The sequence below is a fragment of the Haliotis rubra genome, unplaced genomic scaffold (genome assembly GCF_003918875.1).
Source record: "Haliotis rubra isolate DU_JTF1 unplaced genomic scaffold, ASM391887v1 Scf290, whole genome shotgun sequence".
In the NCBI taxonomy this organism is placed as follows: domain Eukaryota; kingdom Metazoa; phylum Mollusca; class Gastropoda; order Lepetellida; family Haliotidae; genus Haliotis; species Haliotis rubra.
In genome coordinates, this window is record NW_025766958.1 from 340,558 (window position 1) to 365,015 (window position 24,458).

The window sequence follows — 24,458 nt, forward strand, 5'->3', positions numbered from 1 at the left end:
TAATCTGCTGACTCCTAAATATTAAAATGCAAAAATAAATACTAAAAAAAGGCAAAATCAGAGGGCTCTTTATTCTGCAGACCAAAAATAAGTCAACTCTCAAAACGTTATTTAAAATACTATGATTAAATTTTTTTTTGAAATTTATTTAAAAACTAAAAAGCATAAGAAATAATGACTAATCATAACCAAGCGATTGTTGGTTAGCAAAACTCCATGAACCACAGAATAAGAAATGTAAAGAAATCAAAATAATTGCATATTACTTCATGCATGAATTTTCAAATGACCACTCAGACCCAAGTGCTAAAGCATACATTAATAGAGATAAGTGAATTTTCCATGTAATGAAAAGATGGAAAAAAGTCGTGACTGAGTTTCTGGTCTGAAGCAGACTGGAACACAAGATGATAAGCTGTTGTGTGCTTGTACCAGTGTACCAGTGTAGTGGTCAGGGAAGTAAGTGTGCTATCTCTGTCCCCAGATTACCGTCGGTATGCTGTATTCTGCCTGCTGAAGATCGGCACGGAGATCTTTGACACCACGATGATCAGCAACGTGGACAGGAGCATGACAGACATCACGTTCGATGATGTGATATTATTGTAAGTGAAACACATGCTGCTTGTTAGTAAGGATACCTGCTAGTCTTGTGGTTAGAGTACAATATAGACAAACTATATGGATATGTGGCACACTCCTGCTTTACAGCGCTACAAGAATCTGTATCAGAATGTCGCACTCAAGAAATAAAGAAGTTGTTATCCATAAAGTTTGTCTGTATTGGACTTCCCAACCTCTAAAATGACACTCAAAGAAGTTGTGGTAAGAGTGTTTTCTGTCCATGCAGAAAACCTTAGTTTGATTCCTGTAAAATCAGTTGGGTCAGATTTAGCACCCAGAATAGAGACATGCTAAGATTTGTTGGTGTCAAGCACCCAGAATAGAGACATGCTAAGATTTGTTGGTGTCAAGCACCCAGAATAGAGACATGCTAAGATTTGTTGGTGTCAAGCACCCAGAATAGAGACATGCTAAGATTTGTTGGTGTCAAGCATCCAGAATAGAGACATGCTAAGATTTGTTGGTGTCAAGCACCCAGAATAGAGACATGCTAAGATTGTGTTGGTGTCATGTCAACCCAGAATAGAGACATGCTAAGATTTGTTGGTGTCAAGCACCCAGAATAGAGACATGCTAAGATTTGTTGGTGTCAAGCATCCAGAATAGAGACATGCTAAGATTTGTTGGTGTCAAGCACCCAGAATAGAGACATGCTAAGATTTGTTGGTGTCAAGCACCCAGAATAGAGACATGCTAAGATTTGTTGGTGTCAAGCATCCAGAATAGAGACATACTAAGATTTGTTGGTGTCGAGCACCCAGAATAGAGACATGCTAAGATTTGTTGGTTTCAAGCACCCAGAATAGATACATGCTAAGATTTGTTGGTGTCAAGCATCCAGAATAGAGACATGCTAAGATTTGTTGGTGTCAAGCATCCAGAATAGATACATGCTAAGATTTGTTGGTGTCAAGCATCCAGAATAGAGACATACTAAGACTTGTTGGTGTCAAGCATCCAGAATAGATACATGCTAAGATTTGTTGGTGTCAAGCACCCAGAATAGAGACATGCTAAGATTTGTTGGTGTCAAGCACCCAGAATAGACATGTTTTAACCGTTTTGCTCTGTTGCAGCAACAACATCCCCCATGACTTTGAGTGTAAAGTAGAGGTCTATTGTCACAAGCTCCATGATGATCTCTCCATCGCAAACACTCCAAAGAAACTGAGGAAGAAGATAAACGATATCTCGGGCTCCGTGGGGAGAAGTGTTGGGAAGAGGCTGTCAGGCCTGGTGAGTCACCTCTGACTGGGCACACACATCCTGGTCATGCAGAACAATCTATTTGCTCTTTAAACATTAACTTTCTTTACTTTTAACATACAGTTAACAATTTATAACGAACTCAAAGTTCTTATTTTTAGTTTATATATACGTATTTCAACTAAAAAATATAGCAAGTGGCTGGGCCCAAGAGAACATTTGTCATGTGTCGTTTTGAAAGTTTCATTATCTCTGAAAATTAGTTAAATTGGTTGGCAAATTTATTTCGTATGATGATTAGACTCGCCTTTCACCTGATGGCAGCCCTCGATAACATTTGCATGAGATGAATTTTGCCGTCTCCACTGTATGCAGCTGATGATGATAATTTGTCCTTTTCTATTTTATCCATCAAAAAATGGCCAAAGACTGGCTTGTCCAGCTAAGCTTTACAGAGTTATCTCCCATTATTTGTGTTGGTACATGTACACTTGTTTTGAATGGATTTGTGATTCATATTAATGGAATTTAATTATCTGTTTCCTTTATTTCAGAATGATTCGGATATAATTGGAAACATGGTTCTGTAAGTATATCATCAAAATAGCTATCTTTCTCACAAAATCTGGACAATTTGTACTGATTTAATGAAGATATCTTATGCATGTTCTTTTTGGCACAATGATGTCAAGTGTTTATCAAACCACATGCAAGATGCTCTGTATATCATTTGTATTGATCACAGTTTCCTACACTGCAGATGTTATATGTTTTCATTACTCTTTCACCACAGAGGACCGAAGTTTGAGCTTGTGGCCAAAGGAACACTGAAGTTATCTGATGTTGATGACTCTATAAGGACATTTGACCTTCAGCTGGAGACAAATGCAGGTGTGTGGGGAAATATGGAAATAGTTGTTCTTAAATGTTGGGCTAATGGGTAGTGTGTTCACTCAAATTAAAGACTGGTTTGACTCCGTTTTTCAGGATGTCAACCTGTTCTATGTGTCCATCACTGTTGTGTTGCTGTTATTTTGTTTATAGTAAGACAACCTATACACTTGTTGTAACTTCGTTTGTCCTCAGGGTATTCTAGTTGATGATGTGATGCATTCTGGGTTGTCGAGTTCCCACACTGATCTTCAGCAACCCACGTTTGTTGTAAGAGGCGACTAATGGGATCGGTGGACTTGGTTGACACATGTCATTGTATCCCAATTGCATAGATCTATGCTCATGCTGTTGATCAATTAGGAGATAAACATCATGTGTTGGCGAATTTCCAGGTGTTATTGAGTATTTGAAGCATGGGAATTCATTTGGAACCGATGGCGTCAGCTGGAGGTTTCAAATGAAATATTCCTGTGCTTCAAATATTCAATAACACCCCGGTCCACACGTTTTTTGTGTCTGCACTCATTGACATCGAGTACGGGTACAGCAGTGAAATGTCATCAGCCGACTGTTTCGGCTGTCTCCCATGGTAGCATCTGGAACTGCTGATTTGTGACGTCATTCGGGACTTTACGTCACAATATGATTTTAATGACATCATCACAGCTGACGACGTAACAATACAATGGTGTGAGCGATGTTTGTATGTATTAATACACAGAGAATTTCCGGGAATCAAATACCATTTGATCACGTTTTTCAACCAATCAGATTAAAGAACACAGTGACTTTTGGTTTACAATGTATTGTCTGGTCCAGCTTGAATATTTACAGGCCGCCGCCATATTGCTGGAATACTGTTGAGTGCGGCATTAAACAACAAACAAACTAACATGTCTGTATTGTATGCATCAAGCATTGGATTTTGTCTGCTATCAAAGTCATGCCCTAAGCCTACTCATATCTTTACGTAGATGATTCAGAAATACTAAGAGGTGTACATTTGTTCTTATCAAACAAATTTTGACAAAAAATTAATCATTCTTCCAGAGGGTAGTGTGCATGAGCTGCCATTGTTCGGACATTACTGTTGCCGCCTAGCTGCTCTCCCCAACTGTCTGGCAGACCCCACTGTCACAGGATTCCTGAATCTACAGGTATGTCACATGTTATATCCACGATATTTGTCTCACAAGTAGTCTGATGATGAATGATAAATCTGTAGTCGAAACTGAGGTATCAACAGTATTAGCCTGCATTGATATTAAGTTTGTATTGAGCATGAAGCCATATTTATGCAGGTCGATAGGGTAGCCTACTGGTTAAAGCGTTTGCTTATTAAGGCAAAGACCCAGGTTCAATTCCCCACATGGGTACAATGTGTGAAGACGATTTCTGGTGTCCCTGCAGTGATATTGGCGATTTAAGTATGTCATGCTGGTAATGCATTGTACTGATACATTGTACATTGTACTTATACATTGTACTGATACATTGTACATTATACATTGTACTGATTGTTTCCAGGAGGATGATGACCTGTCCAAGTGGAGGCGGTACTGGTGCGTCCTCAAGAACCTCCAGCTGGCGTGTTGGTCATCTCCGGGGGATGTGGAGGTCACGCAGCCCCTCGTCACTGTATCTGTCACCAAGGTAAGTCGACATCGCTCAACCTTGCAGTCTCATGTCACAATCTCAGTGTCACCAAGGTAAGTCTACATCGCTCAACCTTGCAGTCTCATGTCACAATCTCAGTGTCACCAAGGTAAGTCTATATCGCTCAACATACAGTCTCATGTGACAATCTCAGTGTCACCAAGGTAAGTCTACATCGCTCAACCTTGCAGTCTCATGTCACAATCTCAGGATAGTGCTGGAAGTGTGTTGGAATAAAGAGATGCCACTGCCTCTCATACCTGCCCACTCAAGAGGGACCGGTTATCTCAGTGATCGTGGGTCCATCATTTTTCCTTATCCTGACTCATGCTCTTTTGCTTGTCTTCTTCTTCTTGCTAACATAGTGGAACACTTGTATCTCCTTATTTGAAGCCCCTTCAAAATAAAATCACTAATTGGTACTCACCACGAAGTTGCTCCCCTTTGTCCCCTGGCGGGAAAAGGTGTCGCCACCCTCTGGCCATGTGCTTCACTCTCTCCTTCTTCGCCCAGTGAGCAGGATGTGAGAGCCTTGTGTCTCCCTTACACACATATCCTTTGATAATCTCTTAGTTTTACCTCTCATAGGTTACTATAGAGGTATAGCTAGTATCCTTTACTATTTGTATTGATTAATTATCGTATTTCTACTGTTTATTCACGGTATTCGCGGATTGTTCAGCTAGCTTTACGCTCATGAAAATCTGTACGATTTGTAGATTACGCTTTTTCTGCCTCCGATCCACATGTAATATGCCCTAGTTGTTCTAATGCCGCGCGTTTAATTCACGCTGCAGTTACTGCATTAATTTATCTCATTCTGCATTTAATAAATATCATCTTTATGCTCTTAAGACGCTGCAGATAGATCACGCAAACAAGGGCAAAACATGGCAGAGAGTCCAGATATTCCTTCCAGTCAGCTGCTAGCGATCGACCCTCTCCCGCCTGGTGTTCTGCTAGAGACCCCGCGCAGAGGAACGGGACGAGTCCGTTACCTCGGAGAAACGACCGCCTCCCCAGACATCCCGCCATTGCAGACTAAGTCTAAGAGGGCCTCATCGCCGCCTCAACGCAGATTGAGGACACCCAGGGCAGCGCAGACTTCCAAAGGGAAATCTACGAAGACAGCAAGAACTTTCTCAGCCGAGATCGCTCCAGCAGCAGAGTTGGGCCTCTACGATGATCAGCCGATAATCATCCCCGACTTACGGCAGAAGAAGCGACCGTGTCAGCGACTGTGACTTCTGCAGAGATCTCCATGCAGCCTGATGCTCTACACCGACGCCAGACGCCATTGATGTGAACCCCATCGCAGAAAAGACGCCGACGACTTCGCCACAGATCATCCCAGAAGACATGATGCGCAGATTATGAACATCATGGAGGACCACTACAAACCGCGCAAGCAGGGTCCGAAGTTTTCAAGGAAGGCTCCAACGAGACAGCACCCCAGAGGCACCCCCGCCAACGTAGCAGCCAAGACGATGTCACCTTCGCGAAGGAAGTCCCGCACCACCTTGACGGAAGGACCTAGATGTACAGCCTTCGCTGGAAGGCCTTCGCTGAAGGCGGAGAGATCATCACCATCTTCGATTTCATCTCTAGATATGGACTCAGACCATCAGACATCACGGAAGCCTTCGCGAAGGTCATATCATCGATCCCCCGACCGACGTTAAATGAAGCTTCAAGGCATTCGCGAAAAGACATATGATTCCAGATCTTCATCGCCTAGAAGAACATCGAGGGACGTCAAGAGCTTCGCGAAGCTATCAACATTCACCTCACAAGTCTCCAGAAGATCATCCCATAGACGATCTCCACCGCTTCATCACCAGGTCGATCACCCATCAGATCTCCACATAGAGCGCGACAAGTCAACTAGATCGCCACAAACCTCATCAGATATTCAGACAGCTACACGCAGTCCCGAAGAGCATCTACAATTTATTAATGATGATGGTTTTGAGGATGATGGAGGAATCATATTTTCTGATGCAGAGATACGGTATTGGATGGTCAATAACCTAGATCTCACATCACCATCTAAAAGTGGCAATACAGCTCAGACGTATTTGATGAAGGAAGATGATCCAGATGCAATCACTCTACCCCCGATCGACCCGATTGCGGCAGTGCCACAGAATCTAGATGCAGCTTTCCAGAAAGCTACGAAAGTTCAGATACCACATCTACCCAACTTTCAAGCCAAGAAGTTCTCCACGATAACATGGACTCCTTCTACAAGGCTCCAGGACATCGATGAGAACTATAAGATCATCAGCCATGTAAAGAACAAGATTTACAAGATGGATGATCGCAAGTTGGCTCATATAGAAACCATGACGAGACGATGTTCTTTGGGTTAAATAGATCTAGGACGCATCAATGAGACTCTTATTACTAGATTTCGGATTCCACGACGGAAGATGATAGAATGATTTATTCTGCCTTACTTATGCAAAAGAAAGATCAGCAGTTTTAACGGATCATCTTACATCTGTTTCAGCAGCATTGACCTTAGCTCGTCGTCAAGGCCTCCTCGCCTCCTGTAATTGGGGGGAGAACTTTACAGCCCCACTTTATACAGCCCCGTGGTCGACAACATCCATCTTTGACGGAGAAATCGACAAGGTCGCCAAGGAAGTCTCTAAGGATTCCAGGGAAGTCCTTATGATTAGATCGATGGACACACTAGCCAGCGCCATTCGTCAGACTTCACAAAGATACTCAGGCAGATCTAAGTTCACGGGCCTACAAAGAGCAAGAGACAGGAAGATAGCCAGCTCTAGAGGTAAAGATTCTTTTCGTCGCCCATATGGCAACTATAGAGGAGGATCAGGAAGAGGCAGGACACCCAGAGGTTCCCGCAATTATAGACGCTGAAACACAGGTTCGGAACGACTGGAGTCTTCCACCCCCAGCCGTTCCAGTACAACCAGCTCAAGTGGGTGGACGCTCCAACTACACTGGGAAAACTGGGGAATACTGCAAGATCCTTACGTCTCCAACATTATTCAACACGGATTTCGTATCCCTCTACAGGACAAGCCTCCGCTGACAATCAAACCCCCCAAGTTCGATTTACAAGCGCAACAACTACCAAAGATAAAAGAGGCTGTCTCATCACTCCTATCCAAACAGGCCATAGAAGTAATAGATCAAGCAAACGTCGAACCAGGTTTCTACTCCCCAGTTTTCCTAGTTCCCAAGAAAAACTCCACGGAGAAATACAGACTCATCTACAACATGAGCTTTTTCAACAAGAACTATCTACGCAAACCACCGAAGTTTCGCATGATACATTTACCTCAGTTACGCCAGATGATTCGTCCTATGGACTACATGGGCAGCATAGATCTACAGGATGCCTACTTGCACATCCCCATTCATCCCGATTCCAGGAAATACCTACGATTTACTCTAGAAGGGCTACATTACCAGTGGAAAGTACTCCCATTCGGAATATCATCAGCCCCCTGGCTATTCACGAGGATAACGAAACCGATTATCAAATTTCTACATCGTCAAAGGGCTACGAGTGCGCTTTACCTCGACGACGGGATACAAGTAGATCAAGATCCACTGCGCCTCAAACTACAGTTAAATTACATCATAAAGCTACTAACACAACTAGGTTGGTTAGTAAACTTACGCAAGTCGGACCTAGTACCATCGCAAGACCTACAGTTCCTAGGTATTCGATTCATCACAAATCGCAACCGTATTATGGTACCAGAAGACCGTTGGCTCAAGATACAACAGACCATTCCACCAGCTCTACTCTCTCCGCTACCACTGCGACAATGGCAGAGCCTACTAGGTCTTCTCACATCAGCCCAAGACATGACTGTCACAGGCAGATTACAGTTACGCCCCCTACAGGTCTCATCAACGCACATCTCAACGATGTACAACCATTCAGTCTACCGAAAACATCTCAGACCACATCTACTATGGTGGACCAAGAAATCGAATGTCTGCGAAGGGATTTGTTTAGCAGAGCAGGAATACAAAACCCATCTGTATGTAGACGCGTCACTCCAAGGTTGGGGAGCTCATCTCACCAACCACACGATATCAGGGTTATGGAATCAGCAAGAATGCAAACTCCATATAAACAGTCTAGAAATGAAAGCTGTAATCAACGCCATTCTACATTGGAGCACATTTCTACAAAATGCGCGCCTAATGATCCATACAGACAATTCGACAGTGGCGTTCTACATAAACAAGCAAGGCTCAACGAGATCGATGAACCTTTTGAACCTAAGCTTTCAACTGTTCGATTTAATACAAGATCTAAATCTACATGTCAGAGCAGTGCACATTCCCGGGAGCCAGAAATATACTAGCAGACGCTCTCTCTCGGCCTCATCTACCATCACCGACAGAGTGGATGATCAACCGGGAAATTTTTGCACAGATAATCAAGCAATTAGGAGCGCCGCTAATAGACCTATTCGCCACGCGATTCAACAATCAGCTACCGACATTCGTGTCACCAGTCCCAGACCCCCAAGCTTGGGCAACGGACGCTCTAAGTCTATCATGGGAAGGCCTCAATGCGTACGCGTTTCCGCCGCCAGCAATAATACCTCAAGTATTACAGAAAATCAGACAAACACAGAGCCTACAACTCACTTTGGTCGCGCCCTACTGGCCGGCCAGAACGTGGTTTCCCATACTAATTCAAGAAATCGGTCAACCAACACTGGAGCTACCCAAGCGCGCAAACCTGTTAATTCATCCTCACACCAAACAAGTGCACGGAAACCCAGCAATGTTCCAACTACACGTATGGACTGTATACAAATGTGTTTAAACAAGAGAGGATATTCTGCCAGGGCGGCAAAAGCAGTCACGCTTGCCTTACGTTACTCAACTCGTAACTTGTACGACGACAAGTGGCACAGTTTCGAAAATTATGCAACAAAGAAAGGGTTTACAGCAAGAGAGGCTTCACAACCTCAAGTGGCAGACTATTTGTGTTACCTACGCCAAAACAAACATTTAAAAGGTTCAACGATATCAACATATCTTGCCGCGCTTAGCTCTGTAATCACCATGAGAACGGGTGTCAAATTGACAAGATCTCCAGAGTTACTGGCCTTACTACGAGCTTTCCGATTGGAGGACCAAAAGCGGAAGTTCCACGCCCCAGCTTGGGATCTGAATGTAGTGTTACAACACCTCACGAGTGAGGTCTATGAACCTTTGGAATCGACAAACTTTGAATTTCTCTCACAGAAAACATTGTTTCTGCTATCGCTAGCCACAGCAGCAAGAATGTCTGAAATTCACGCTCTGGATTACGAGAGGATACAGTTTGATGACAATCATAACACAGCGCACCTCGGATTAAGATGGGATTTCATTGCAAAGAATCAACTGCCAGGTCAACCAGACAGATTATTCCACATCCCGGCGCTATCCTCTATTCTCGGATCACAAGATACACAAGACCTATCACTGTGTCCGGTAAGAGCGCTCAAAGTTTATTTACGACGATCCAAAACAAGGAGAAGATTTCTCAAACGTTTATTCATCCCATTATCGCCTACGAATCAAACAGAAGTGTCACGGACCACAATATCTATTTGGATAAGGACTGTCATTCTCCGTGCCTACAAGGCAGCAGGCTTGGACCCACCAACAGCATCAAATCCACATGAGATCAGGGCACTGGCCTCTACCCTCGCCCTACACGGTAACTGTTCCTTGAACACGATTATGGAAGGATGCTATTGGAAATCTAACATGGTATTTGCTAATCACTACCTAAGAGACATCACTACAGAAGATGTCTCTGGCATTCACCATTTCGACCACTGGTCCTCGCCAGCAACTGACAGTCCCTCAGAGGGCGTTAAAATATTAGCCTCACAAGATTAATATGTATTTTATACATACTCATCTAGCTTATAACTCTAAGGAGTTTTAGGGCTATGTATATATGTTCAGCTTAAGTATTCTACCTTAAGCATATACTTGATATAGTCAATTTCAGTGCCTCTATCAGAGTCACCTATATATATATATATATAATTTATATGTATTGTTCAATATATTCATAATGTAATTCCCTTTAATGGCTTTATATAACCTATGGTTTTCTTTATACAGGATACATCCTAAATCTAAGACTTCATGAAGTTCCCGAGGGGATATTACAGTATATCTATACAAAATCACTAATTATAAATCCAAAGTATTCTGTTACCCACCTCCGCTCAGAGGATGCTACAAGTTAAAAGAGCATGAGTCAGGATAAGGAAAAATATGTAATTTTTAGAGTAAAATTGATATTTTATACTTATCCTGACTCATGAGGTTAGCCCTCCCATCCTCCCCACATAACACTTTGGATTTCCTGTAAATTCAAGTGTTGGGCTCGCTAAATCAGGAGAGAGTGGAGCACATGGCCAGAGGGTGGCTGCGACACCTTTTCCGCCAGGGGAGACAAAGGGGAGCAACTCGTGGTGAGTACCAATTAGTGATTTTATTTTGAAGGAGCTTCAAATAAGGAGATACAAGTGTTCAAATAAGGAGATACAAGTGTTCCACTATGTTCTTTACTGATGTGTGCTCTTCAAGAAGAAGAAGACAAGCAGAAAGGAAAAGAGCATGAGTCAGGATAAGTATAAAATATCAATTTTACTCTAAAAATTAGGATTTTTGACAAAAATAAGTTTGAAGTTGGTGTCACTGGGTCTCACTGCTGTTTGTGTTTTGCAGATCGTAACTCGATGACCGACGGTGTTCTAGACGACCTGAAGGTGGATGATGATCAACTGAGTCAAATGCTGCACACGCTGATGGGAGAGGCAAAGCAGATCCGGTCCGGCACAGCCAGGCAGCTCTCCACAAGCTAGACCTGAACACTCCATTGCCAAACCACAACATTAACGCATCTCAGAGTTGGTAGTATCCCTGCATTACTATCATCCATACATCCATACACCATGCGACACTTGTTGCCTCGACTTGAGTATGTGCTCGACTCACGAGATTGAGGACTAATGCTTATTATTCTGGAGAAGTTTGTGGACAGTGAATGCTTGTTCCAGTGTTGACAAATACAACACGTTAGAGGCTCCTGGTAGCAGACAGCTGCTCGGTCACTTTACAGCAAATGGTATGTTGAAGGTCATACTGTGTGATACAGACATGTGACGTTAATGAAATTATTAAGTTTAGGTGTGGACATCAAAGCAGGAGAACCTCGGTCAAAGTTACTTCAGACATCTATACAGGCATCTACTGTACTTTGATGTTATGTCGGAGTGGTATAACTATGAATATATGGCAGGGACAGAAGTTACCATCAACTGTCAGAATCTGTGGACACAACAGTAGAAATGTTCAGTGGAAGCTTTGATATCTTTGGACATCACAGCACAAGAGACATCTGACTGAAGTTACTATGAATACCAACAGAAGTGTCAGCTAAGGACATCAGAGGACAGACTATTCTGTAATGGAAGCAGACGGACGTCTACTCTGTGTTACCAGACATGGAGAGATACATCTGCTTGCTGCATCTCTTGTAGGACAGAACTGACCTGTTGATGAAGGAGGTGTACCAATATGTCTGCAGCAGTCTGTTTTCTGGTCTGTCAGTATCTTGTCAAGCTTGCTTCATAGAGTGTCTCCAAGGAAAGAAGAGAAGGAGATCTGCCTTTTCCAATCAGCTTTGATCTTGATGTGTTTCAGAGGGCATTCCATCTCCAAGACCTGGAAGATCTAATTCACGTGGAATATTCGTTTGTACATCTCATATGGTTCTATTTTCATAAGGCACATGATCTTTTCAAACATGATTCTTTAAATGATGTTCATTAATGACCGTACTGTGCAAATATGACATTCTTCATCATGATGTGGTGTTCTGTGTTACTTGTGGAACCGGTTGTGTTGCCATAGTTACAGGAGGAATGTTTTCCAAGATTTGGCTTCATCCCGCCTTTCCTACCTGGTTTCTCGTCAGTGCCAACATTGTGTTAGTCATGACTATCATCTATTTCTCATGAAAATTTCATTAGCCAGTTAGAAAGAGACTTGTCATTATGAAATGACAAAAATGTATTGTATGGATTGTAGCCTCTTCTTTATGTAAAAAAAAAATGTTTTATAGTCATCAAACTATGAGAAACTATGATATTATTCCATCAAAATGTACTTAAGTGAAATTTTATGACTTAATTTTATGTTATAACCCTTGATGGATTAAATCTTAATGAAAAAAGTATGTTAATGTTTAACTTGCAAGGATTATCTCCCTTTCCTTTCTCCATATATGTACATTTGAAAATGACGAACAGAATTGTTAAATATATGCATCATACTGTGATCATATATATCTGTACCTGTGTCGTATCTCCAAATTATAGCAAATTTTGAAAATATCTGCATTTTGTTTATAAGTTGCCATGGTTACCAGTAAACCATGTATGTAATGGTATTATGTGCTGTCATTTGTCGTAGCATGTGAAGATATGATACACCAGTGTAATGGCATCTGTCATGAGTCTTGAGTATGCTATGTTGATAGTTGTGAAGTAATGATAGGACGGTACTAATACGTATCATGTACCAGTCGTATGATTACCTAAGATTTATTTGCCAACCAAAGATGTACTGTTTTTAGGATCTTAAGTCCTTTGCTCAAACAAACAAGCTCCTTAAAACATTGTATGCCTTGTGTGATTTGCGTTTTGTAAACATATGTTACTCTGTTGGAATGGATACATATAAATGTTCGTGTGCATGGTTTCTATCAAATCTATTCAATTTGTAGAACTCAATATTGAATGCAGCTAGTCCAGGAAGAGACTTTATTAATGTGGGTGGATAGTTGCATCTGGGAATAAAACAGTACTTAACAAATTGCTGCAATGTGTAAATTAAATGTTAGGAGTTGTCTCATGGCCAAAAATATCTCACCCTCCTTAAAGTTTTTATTTTGTTTTTGAGTTGATAGGATAAAAAAAACTAAATCAATTGGTCATATGACTGATTCAAGTATACAGATGAGCTAATAAGCCCATGAGCTATTATTGTGTCCACAACAGAAGTCCGAATAGATAACATACACCATGTCGTTTAGAGGGGAGGGGGTATTGATTAAGACATGTTTTTTTTATGAAATCTGGAAACAAACTGATTTGATTTTATTACATACCAAATAGAAGACTATGTGTTTTCCAGAAATGTAGTAACTGTTTAGTAAATTAGGTTCTCAAAAGAGATGTGACATTAAAAAACGCAGCAAGAAATTTTGCTGAAAGTTGGAAGGCCAGAGTAAGGTATGTGTTATTTGATTTGTAAAAGTCCCCTGACCATGCATTTAAACTCTCCAATCAAATATATATCCACCTAAATTGTCATGAAGTACCTAGTCTATTCATGAAGTCTGCTTCAAGATGAGCACATACTGTTTTCCTTCTGACTTTGCTGAACGTTAAATTAAGTCCAGAGTAACTTGCATTTGTATGAGTATCCAGACCATGCATTTAAATACATCAATCAAATATTTATCCAGGTACAACACTCTGAATTGCCTAGTCTTTTCATGAAGTCTGTTAAGATGTTTGCCTTCTGTCAGAGCTGTAAGTAGTTGTTAGAAGCTAGTATGTGTGTAACAACTGCTCACAAACTGCCAAAGCTGTGCATGATATTATCCGTCATGTGTATGTATAGTGTACATACTCAACATTTGAACTGTGTATAGTGTTGTAATATTACATGTTCCATAATCATACTTCATTGTCATGTTAGACAAATATGTTAGTGATTCAAATACCTGTCTTAAAAAAACTTTGGTCTTTATTTAAAGACATTTTTACTTTACCTTTGAAACAAAATTAAAAACTTAAAACACAAAGATAGATGTTGGCAGGAATGTTATTTTATTTTTTGGATGATTAATATTTGAAGGATTTTTTAATTTTGGAAATGCAAATAGTCTATTCAGACCTTTTAACTGTGAGTCATTCTGTTGTGTACGAAGACAGGTGTTCCTGGAATCAGGTCTAGACAACCAGTTTTATCAGTATATATATTAGGAGGATTCCCACTATTTATTTGAAATATTTCCCTGATGGTGCAGCCTGATGCTGTAGGAAACCACTGTAACAGCCTTATACTCTCACTCCTGTATTTTCATAGAATCCAATATTTTGAATAATAATACAAGACGTGACAATCAGGTGATTTAAAGCAATGTTTTCTCTTGAAAACGTTTCCACTTGAATGGATATATAATTGAGAGTTTGAGGGAAATCTTGCAAAACTTTTCTAAATGGCATAATTAATAGGTTAGATTAAGTCTTTACCACTACTTCAAATCCTTGAATATATGATTTAGATGTTGACTATGATATTAAAAGTCGTGAAAATTTATTATTTTCATGATACATTTAAATGACAATCTTCTCATTAAAACTATGATGTTGTGGTTTGTCTGTTGAATATGAATACAGAATTTCAGCTGACAGATATTGAATATTTCAAATTAAATATAAATGGCTTATTTAATTAAAATGTTTCATTGACTGAATATTTGACATTTACCGGTAGTAAGCTCTTCAATACTTGTCTTAATGTCATGACATTATCCTTGCCATTGCATTGTTGTCTAGTCCGATGTCAACATTATCACACGTATTGTCCAGTCAGCTTCCTCATGTTGTCCATTGTTAAACAATAGCTGTCGGGGAGATATTAGCGTGGAAGCCTATTGTTGAGCCAGTACTCACCTGTTTGATACTGATGAACAGACTTAAGAAATATTGATGTGAACAGTATGTGTTTGGTTGTAGAAGGCACTGCAGTGGAATGTGACCACTTTCTCGTGGAGTTCATGCTCTGTATGTGCCAGTGTGTACTGGTAACATAAACTTGACACATTTACTGTCATCCATTCACAACCTTTTCTCCAGGGCTGTTGATATCAACATCACAGATAATACCAATCTTTGGGTTCTGTAGTCCCCGATCCTTGGGTTCAATTGTCAGGTTGTGACTGTTCTTAAGTTTGTTCACCAGAAGATTCTAATGTTGATGAAAAGTAATAATCCTGGTTCTCAGAATAACTCACAAGAGACAAGAGCATTTGATTTGATCAAAGGTTTAAATTTGCTGGTATAATAAGTAGGATTTTTAACAATTTAGGGTTGTAAAAATTCCATTGTTGAACATTTGAAGGGTTAATGAGTTGTCCTAATTATAGAGGAACAATTCTTCAGGTGAGGGAAAAGAGATTGTTCCATTTTCTGAAGGACTAAAGATATTTTTCTATGCTGAGAAGCAGCAGTCACAAGAGCACATTTTTATGCCTTTTACCTGACAACCTATATTTTTATTTCATCAGCCTTTACTATCATCTTTGATATTGCTAATGAACCAGAGAGATATTGTCCGTTTATTGCGGTGAACTGCAAATAGCTACATCAGAGCTTATGCTGTAGAAATAGGCAGCCATGTACTGAGTTGAAATAGAAACGTTGTCATTGGTTAGATTATTCAGGATTATTCAAACATCAAGCATAATCATATTCAAATATCTTTTTACCAAATTTGAGATATTTGGAGTTATGAAAGAGTCATGAATTAAACTGATGTTTAAAATTACAAATTTAAGAGGCACATTGAAACCCGTTTTGTGTTCCTAAGGAGTTCCAAAGAAATTTGGTAATGCTGGTCACTTTGTTTTAGATATTCTGCCTTTGGCGTTTAAAAACTATATTGTTTAAGTGATGTGAATACTTGCTGATTTAGCAAATACTGGTCTCAGTAGGCCTCTGACTGTTAGAATTGATGGTATTCTAGTTGTTGAGTTTACTAATTCAGTTGTTCTAGAACATTGTCAGGAATTTGCATTTAATTGTAGATGCAGTGCCTTATAGCAATATAACATTGAAGTTGTTCACGTTGAATTTAAATCCATGTTAAGATTTGAAAAAGCAGTGGATGCCCTTATATTTGACTTCAGTGTTTGATTATGCATTAAATTGATGTTGTCATAAGGGATATTTCCTTCAGAATTCTACAGTTATTTTTGTATTATAGATTAAATTATACATCAAGAATTAGAGATTTTTACGTCTAGTTGGTTTATTTTGCATAAGTCATTAATAACATTAAAACAGTCTCTCCATATCAATAAAGGAATATTTTAGGATCTGTTTACAGGAAAGCATGTTTTGCCTGAAATATTGATTATATTAGAAAATTCAGTGTTTTGGTTGCGCACTAATTTATGTTCAGGTGAACACAGAATGTCTTCAAGCTGTCAGTGAACCAACTGTTGTGTTTATCCACAACGTCTGCTCACATGAAGGCTGATGTTCATGAAGTGAAGATAGGTTTCATAATCACAGGGTAGAACATTTACATAAATAGACTCTTCCTGAGAAGTAGCTACATTTTTAAAACAAATATGTTATAAACAGTGTACTCTTTAGTCATAAATATTGTTGAACCATACAGATTGTTATTCAGGTAACAGAATAACACATTAGCTGATGCACTGACACTGAGCAAAGTATAGAGTAGGAAGAACTTCCGGAAGATAGAGAACATGTGATTAGTCCTAGGAGTAAGGTTTTGTTTTAAAACTCTTCATCATTCCATAAATCAGTGATATGTTGTAAATTGTTCAAACAAGGCATAATAGACCAATCTTGACCAAGGTAGTTCCCTTTTCTTAGTATGTGTCATCCATTTTCCTTAGTGGTCCCCAAAGAGATGTTAGCAGGAACATTTTATTGTGTTAGGGCAGATAATAGTTTTGTCCAAATCTGATTCACATTCAGATGTGTCATAACCAATTTTTTTTGTTTCCTTTTTTTCTTGGATAATTTTACCAAGATTGTTTTCTTTGGTTGAAGGGCACATGTCACTAGTGAAGAAATGTATTGACGCTCAAGTTGTGGCATTGTTACAATGTAATTGTCATCACTATGATGGTGAAGTGTTTTGTGCAGCCTGTCATAAACTCATTACATCCACTCTCTGTCACCGTCTGTACTGCTGAATACCTTGTGATGCAATAAGGCTTGTCCCACAATAGGTCCATGCACTTACAAATCTTTGGCCACTGTCAAATTTCATGAAAGTGTTTTGTTTCACAAAAGTGTCGGTGAAGAATTTTGATTACCAATATGAGGGCTGTTTTAACCTCCAGATGATTGTCCATGCAGTTACAAATATTAGGTCTGTGTCAAATTTCAAGAAATTTATGCGTTTATATGTTTAGGTCATATTGGAGGCAGTTTGTCGCGAGTATATTGTGACACGCGTTGGACCTATTGGGGACGAACCAGCTTTGTTCCAGTACCTCAGTCACGGCGCGCCTTCTTGGCCTGTGTTCAGTGAGATGACAGAGTTATCTCCCTTGTATAGCTGTACAAATGCTCTATAAACTCCACTGTCTTGGATTTGTCATGTCAATTAAACGCCTTTGCAAAATAAAAAACTAAAAAACAAAACCATACTGTGATTTTTGTTGTATTTCTTGGCGGCAAGCAATATGGATATCTTGTAAAGAAGTTGATGAGGTAATCAAAGTGATAAATGGTTTGAATTTTGCGTCTTAACAGCAAGAAAACTGCTTTAGCACATTAAGGCTAATTTAGCTAATTAAGACTGTCTATGACCTGTGTGTGTATGTTTGTTTGTTATTTAAAACACTATCAAGGCTATATGACGACGGTCTGTCAATAATCGATTCTGGACTAGACAATCCAGTGATGGATATCACGAACATCGATCTACGAAACTGATACGATGACATGTGTCAACCAAGGCAGCGAGCCTGACCACCCGATCCCGTTAGTCGCCTCTTACGACCACATGGGTTACTGAAGATCAATTCTAACCCGGATTTTCACGGGTGCCCTGGGTCAGAATATTGTGAGAAGGCCCCCAAACCCTCTCCTGCACTCTGTTACACGCTTAGAACATTGTTGCACAGTGAATAATACTGACACATACCACATTGTCCTCACAGGATGTAATTTTTATCCAAGGTTCCATCTTCATGTTGGAAGAAAGAACAAAACCACATCTTCGCATGCTGTTGCCTGACCAAGGGTCGTAATGGGAGCGGGTCTGGGATTCGAACCCACCACCAGCGGGTTCTGTCAATGGGCCCACAGTATACTGGGGACAATATCATGGACAGATACACTTAAAACACCTACAAAATGTCCTGTAACTGTGTCCTGGTAAAGACCCAACAATGTGGTAACGCCCACCCACACATCTCATATGCAACTTTGAACATACATTATGTGGGCAGCTTGTTTCAGTGTCGTAGTATCATTGATTTGGCAAAAGCCCATCATTAGGAAATGTGAAAGGAAGTAGCACGCGTGACGCGAAACAGGAACAAATGAAATCGGCAAGTTAATTTTCCTAAGGAAATTGTGACGAAACAACGGTGTTTAACAATATCCATGGCAGTTGGGGCGTACAGATTCAGAAGCACACTGTGGATGGATTCGTGTAAGTATGGTTTGTTATATCATTGTGATTGTGTGTGTTTGGATTTTTTTGTTTAACTCCGCGCACAACATTATTCCAGCTATATGACGGCGGTTTGTAAATAATCGCGTCTGGACCAGACAATCCAGTGATCAACAGCACGAGGATCTATCTACGTATTTGGGATACGATGAAATGTGTCAACTAAGTCAGCAAGCCTGACCACCCGATCCCGTTAGTCGCCTCTTACGACAAGCATGGGTTGCTGAAGACCAATTCTAACCCGGATCTTCACGTGTCGATTGTGATTGTGTAAAGTTAGGTTACATGACGTAGGATGACAGGACTACCATTCACTAAGGAAGTACATGGCGAGTCACATCACTTTATATGTGCTAACAATACCAAGTAGAAAAGCAACAAATCTTGATTTAATATTTTGGGTCGTTATTAAACAAACACTTAAATCAATACAGGTGCATGGTAGCCTTGTGGTTATGCGTTCGCTAATCACGCTGAAGACGCGGGATCCATTCCCTACATGGTGTGAATCTATTCACTCACTCACTCACTCAAGGATAGGTGATGATATGGTATTTCTCAGCATTCAAACAAAGGACACTTATCGTATATCAAAGGCTGTATCCGTGACATGAGCTGAGGAAAAGAATCTACTATAAGTCCTGTTTCAAATTTGAAAGCATTACACGATGTTCTGGTGATGACAAGAACAAGAAAAATGTCTCGTTCAACTTGCATTTGATATGCATAAACAATTCAGATATTTAGATATAAAGTATTGGTCGTATATTTAGTTTATTAACTGATTTAGGGACCGTTCATTATTTATGGCTAGGGGTGATGATGATTATTGTTTTTGGGATTATTTTTATTTATTTGGGGGTTTTTGGGGGACATCCCATTTTGTTCTCGGGGAGGTTGGGGATGTCATTAATTTTGTACATAAGGCTATTTAAAAAGTATGGGAAGGGAGGGCGAGGGTCATTGATTTTGTACAGGATATGCAAGTGGGGGTCACATACTTTGTACATAAATTTTAGGGTGGGTCGTTCACAATGTACAGGCTTCTGCATAAAAATCAGCACACACATACATTATGAAGGGTCCCTTATGCGTGTTACAAAGTTGTGTTTTTGGTCTCGCTCCTGTAGCCAGTGTTTCATTCATTTCTATCAAACATAAGCTCGTACAGAATATGGCGTTCAAACTGACAGCCCCCTCGAATACCCTCCAACAATTTGCTGTGTAGAGGTGCGTCCCTTGGCTACTCCACGATTCCAAGATGTTTGAGATCCAATCCCAAATATGATCCATGCTCGTGGGGAAGTATAAAGTGGTACAGACGTTTATCCGTGTAGGTCCTACATCACTTTAGCCCCACCGTCCCATGTAAGCCGCGATAATTACAGAACAGATCGAGATATACACCTGTGTAACCCCAGTGGATTCTAATGGCAGCACCCGTGAAGGTCCGGGTTAGAATATTGGTTGACACATGTCATCGGTTCCCAATTGCCCAGATCGATGCTCATGTTGTTGATCACTGGATTGTCTGGTCCAGTCTCGATTATTTACAGACCGCTGCCATATAGCTGGAATATTGCTGAGTGCGGCGTAAAACTAAACTCACTCACTCACTCACTCACTCACTCACTCACTCACTCCAATGGCAGTATTTTCAAGCGTGCCTGTTCACCATAACACAACTGGAACCACATTAATTTTAAATGAGTCCCTTATAGATCCATTTCCTACAAAAGAAAGTCTATTAATTATCGGTACGATTACACTATTTCGTGTTCCACATTACCATCTGTACGGTTTATCTCTCAGTATTTATTGACATGCTGACAACACCTAGGCTGCTGTGCCAGCTTCATAAAGTGAGTGAGTGAGGTTAGTTTTACACCGCTTTTAGCAATATTCCTGCAATATCATCGCGGGGGACACCAGAAATGGGCTCCACACATTGTACCCATGTGGGGATTCGAACCCGGGTCTTCGGCGTGACGAACGCTTTAACCACTTGGCTATCACACCGCCCCAAATAAAGACTGTCTCGATCAATAAAACGGTGGACGTGGTAGCAGGAGAGAAATTAATCAAATGACCTTGAAATCGTAAAATCTAGCAGAATCCATAAGCACTGTAGTGGCGGCAGGGTAGCCTGGTGGTTAATGCGTTCGCTCGTCACGCCGAAGACCCGGGTTCGATTCTCCCGGTAATGCCATACCCACTCACACGCTCACTCACAACCACTGATTTATGGCTGATATTCTCGCAGTAACACTTCAGTATGATTAAACAAACTCATGTATATTAATTGAGCGAACTATGCCCCTCAACCTAGATCCTGTTACCAGTCAAAGTATAGAGACGTTTGATTACATTATTGCAAGTTCACATCTATGTGTGACTAGATCAATCACCAGCTGCTAGATCTAGTTTCCAGACAAATAATGGATCGACTGTCTTTACTGAACACTGTTCAATAAAGGCTTACAGGGATTTCATGAAATCCCTGAGCTAATATTTCAGTAATTTCATGAAATCCCTTGAAATTTTAGAATAGTTGAAATCCCTGCATGGGGGGTTACAGTGATTTCATGAAATCACTGACTCTTTCAGGGATTACGTGAAATCCCTGGTTTCACACATTCCCTGTAACATACATACTACCCCGGAGCAGGAACAGGCCCACCTGCAGTCTGTCGAGTGTGTGTGTCACAATACCTGCCATGCAGCCAGATTAACACACTGTTTTTCCGGATATAGTAGTATTGTATAGAGAGTAACATTCTACACAAACTCAGGGAGGGTTCACTGAGGAGGATTCGAAAACCAAGCCTTCATAAACCTCTGTGTTTGAAATCAAATCTGTTGTTTCATTATTAAGGTGTTTCAAGGAATATACCTAGTTTCGGGGAAAACGGCTGTTAAGATTAGCCAACCACAGACCGTCTAGCTGTTCATTGCTGCTACGACTTGGCATGACGAACGTCGTTGTTTCGCTCTACACAGTTGCCTGCACGGATTTACCTATGGAGAGGCGGGTGGTGTATGTTTTTTATCAATGTGTATCTTATTGGCAAAGGTAAGCCTGTGGGTTGTTATTATATATACTCCAAGTATACCATGTAACCGATATGTTGAAGAACGCCAGTACGTGGTGTAGCTAGATGATCAAAAACAATGGTTTTACATAATGTACGTACATGTACATCTTTTCCATGAAAAACACCCGTGAAGGTCCGGGTTAGAGGCGACTAACGGGATCGGGTGGTCAGGCTCGCTGACTTGGTTGACACATGTTATCATATCCCAATTGCGTAGATCGATGCTCATGCTGTTAATCACTGGATCGTCTGGTCCTGCCTCGATTATTTACAGACCACCGCCATATAGACTGAATATTGCTGAGTTCGGCGTAAAACACCAAAACCATGGGAACATTTCATTAAATGAATTTTTAATTTCCTATTGATTTTTCGATATAACCCCACCTCACCTGGTCCTTGCGTGTAGAGCCAAAGTAACTTAATTTAGTTTGATGTAGACTTAAATATTTTAAAAGTGTCTTTCCGTTTTGGGAAATATTCCTGGTACATCTTGAAACAAGGAATACCTGTGTTTCAATATAACACGTTCGTCATAGCACTGATCGATAAAATATTCACATTGAATTGTCATATTTGTTTACCATAACTAAACATAGGAAATATTAATATTCTACACACTAAGTAAAGATATTTATGTAGCTCTTTAAATGCTGATCTTTTCCGTGTCAATTTATCTGAAAGTAAAATCTGCCTTTGTGGTGCTCTGGTGGAAGAAGCCAATCATTTCTTTTTAAAATGTCCAAAGTATGTCAGCTGCCAGTTTGATTTGATACAAGGCTTTGAAATCCTAAAAGTTAACTTCGATATTAACATCATTCTGTACGGCAGCCTCAGTCTGCCACAAACTGTAAATGAAAATAGTTTTAGTCAAGTCCATAAATTCATTGTAAGTAGTAAGCGTTTCAATTAATGTGTAATTTGTGTCCATGTAATTGTCAGGAGCGGGCTTGAATAAGTTGAATAACTTGTGCCCAATCCCTTTCAATACTGAATACAATATGTTCAAAAATAGGAAATATATATTGGATGACGTAAGTCAATCAAAAATCACAAGCAATATATATTTTCAATTTCAACGTAGGCGTACTTCAAATATCGCTTATAGAAAAAGAAGAAGAAAGAAAAAATAAGTTTCTTTTTATTTAAGGCCTCCGGCCCACGTACTCACACAATAAGATGTTACAGGCTGCATTACAGCAATTGGATATACACTATGTTTCAATAAGTTATATCTTAAGCTAGTTGCATGTTTTTATATAGATCTATATATAATGACACACTCTAAACCACAAGGTTCAAGCAGAACAGTGGACGCGTCCGTGCATATTCTGGAACACATAGGCCATATTTAGAACAGGCGTGTTCTGTTTTAAAAACACATGTGTTCAAAGTCTGTGAGGTAGGTGTTCTAATTTCAGAACACAATGTGTTATTAAAAGACTGTGATTTCGTAAATGAATGTGGTTACAACAAATGAAATGACTAAAATACGTTGAACATAATCATTAACCTGTTAAGATATTTTAAGACAATGTTGAACATTATTCAAGCGGACATTTAAAAAAGAATTTAAAGAAATTGGTAATAATTTTTGTATTTTAACTTTAACCTTTCCTTCCCAGAAGGAGAATAAAAATACATGTATTTTGCAAGAGGAAAATGATTCCTTAAAATGTTCTAAATAACTGGGTAAAATCTGGTTATATATGGTTTACAATTCATAAATAACTGAATAAGCAACCTCTAAAGAAGACTATCAGAACGCATAGTGTTCCGTTACATTTGATAAAATGAACACGTTAGGAAGGTAGCTGTTCTATAAGGTTTGATTTGATATCTTTTCGGACCGCGAGTTTTCTGATTAGAACAACTGATGTTCTAACAAAGTGACGTCATGATAAGCACGCGCAGTTGTCTCTTCCCCAACGCTACCGAAAGTCGTTTGGCGCCACAGGTCAAAATGAAACTGCTGCCTGTGATTTAGTTTATCGAAGACAAAACAAGACTCCATCCGGATGACAAAGACCGCAAAGAGGTCAATAATAGAAGTTAAACGGTGAGTGGTATATTAAAATTCATGTATTACATACTTTTATTTTCTGTTATGTAAGGAAACTTATATAGTGGTTACAAAGATTCTTCCACAACGTACAAACGTGAATTGCATATTCTTACAAAATGGAACCTGTTTTGTATTGACTAAAACCGTTGAATAAGCGTTTTTCGTATTTGTGTATGGGTGAAATAAAACTGTATTTTCATTCAATATTGTGTGTCGTGAATTAAGTTCAGTTGAAATTTGAAATTACGTGTATGCCACATCATATCTTTCAAATGAATTATTTAGTGTAAAATTGTATTATCTATTGTAGGATGTGACCGTTGATGAGATTGACGGGGCTCTGAAGACATAAGCAAGCCTCAGAGGGTCCAAACATCGTCGCT

At 39.9% G+C, this 24,458-nt stretch overlaps 1 protein-coding gene across 1 annotated transcript in view; it reads left to right on the top strand.

Annotated features, from left to right (window-relative positions):
* The window catches only part of LOC124281935 (rhotekin-like), a 49,268-nt gene extending 31,389 nt beyond the window's left edge, over positions 1-17,879 (top strand). Inside the window, exons 5-12 of the mRNA XM_046717941.1 lie at positions 485-605; positions 1,701-1,860; positions 2,385-2,416; positions 2,624-2,721; positions 3,775-3,881; positions 4,252-4,377; positions 4,535-4,544; positions 11,122-17,879. Coding sequence (XP_046573897.1) covers positions 485-605; positions 1,701-1,860; positions 2,385-2,416; positions 2,624-2,721; positions 3,775-3,881; positions 4,252-4,377; positions 4,535-4,544; positions 11,122-11,258 — 791 coding nt within the window. The 3' untranslated portion in view covers positions 11,259-17,879. The remainder of the gene's footprint in view (positions 1-484; positions 606-1,700; positions 1,861-2,384; positions 2,417-2,623; positions 2,722-3,774; positions 3,882-4,251; positions 4,378-4,534; positions 4,545-11,121) is intronic.
* The last annotated feature ends 6,579 nt before the right edge of the window (positions 17,880-24,458 follow it).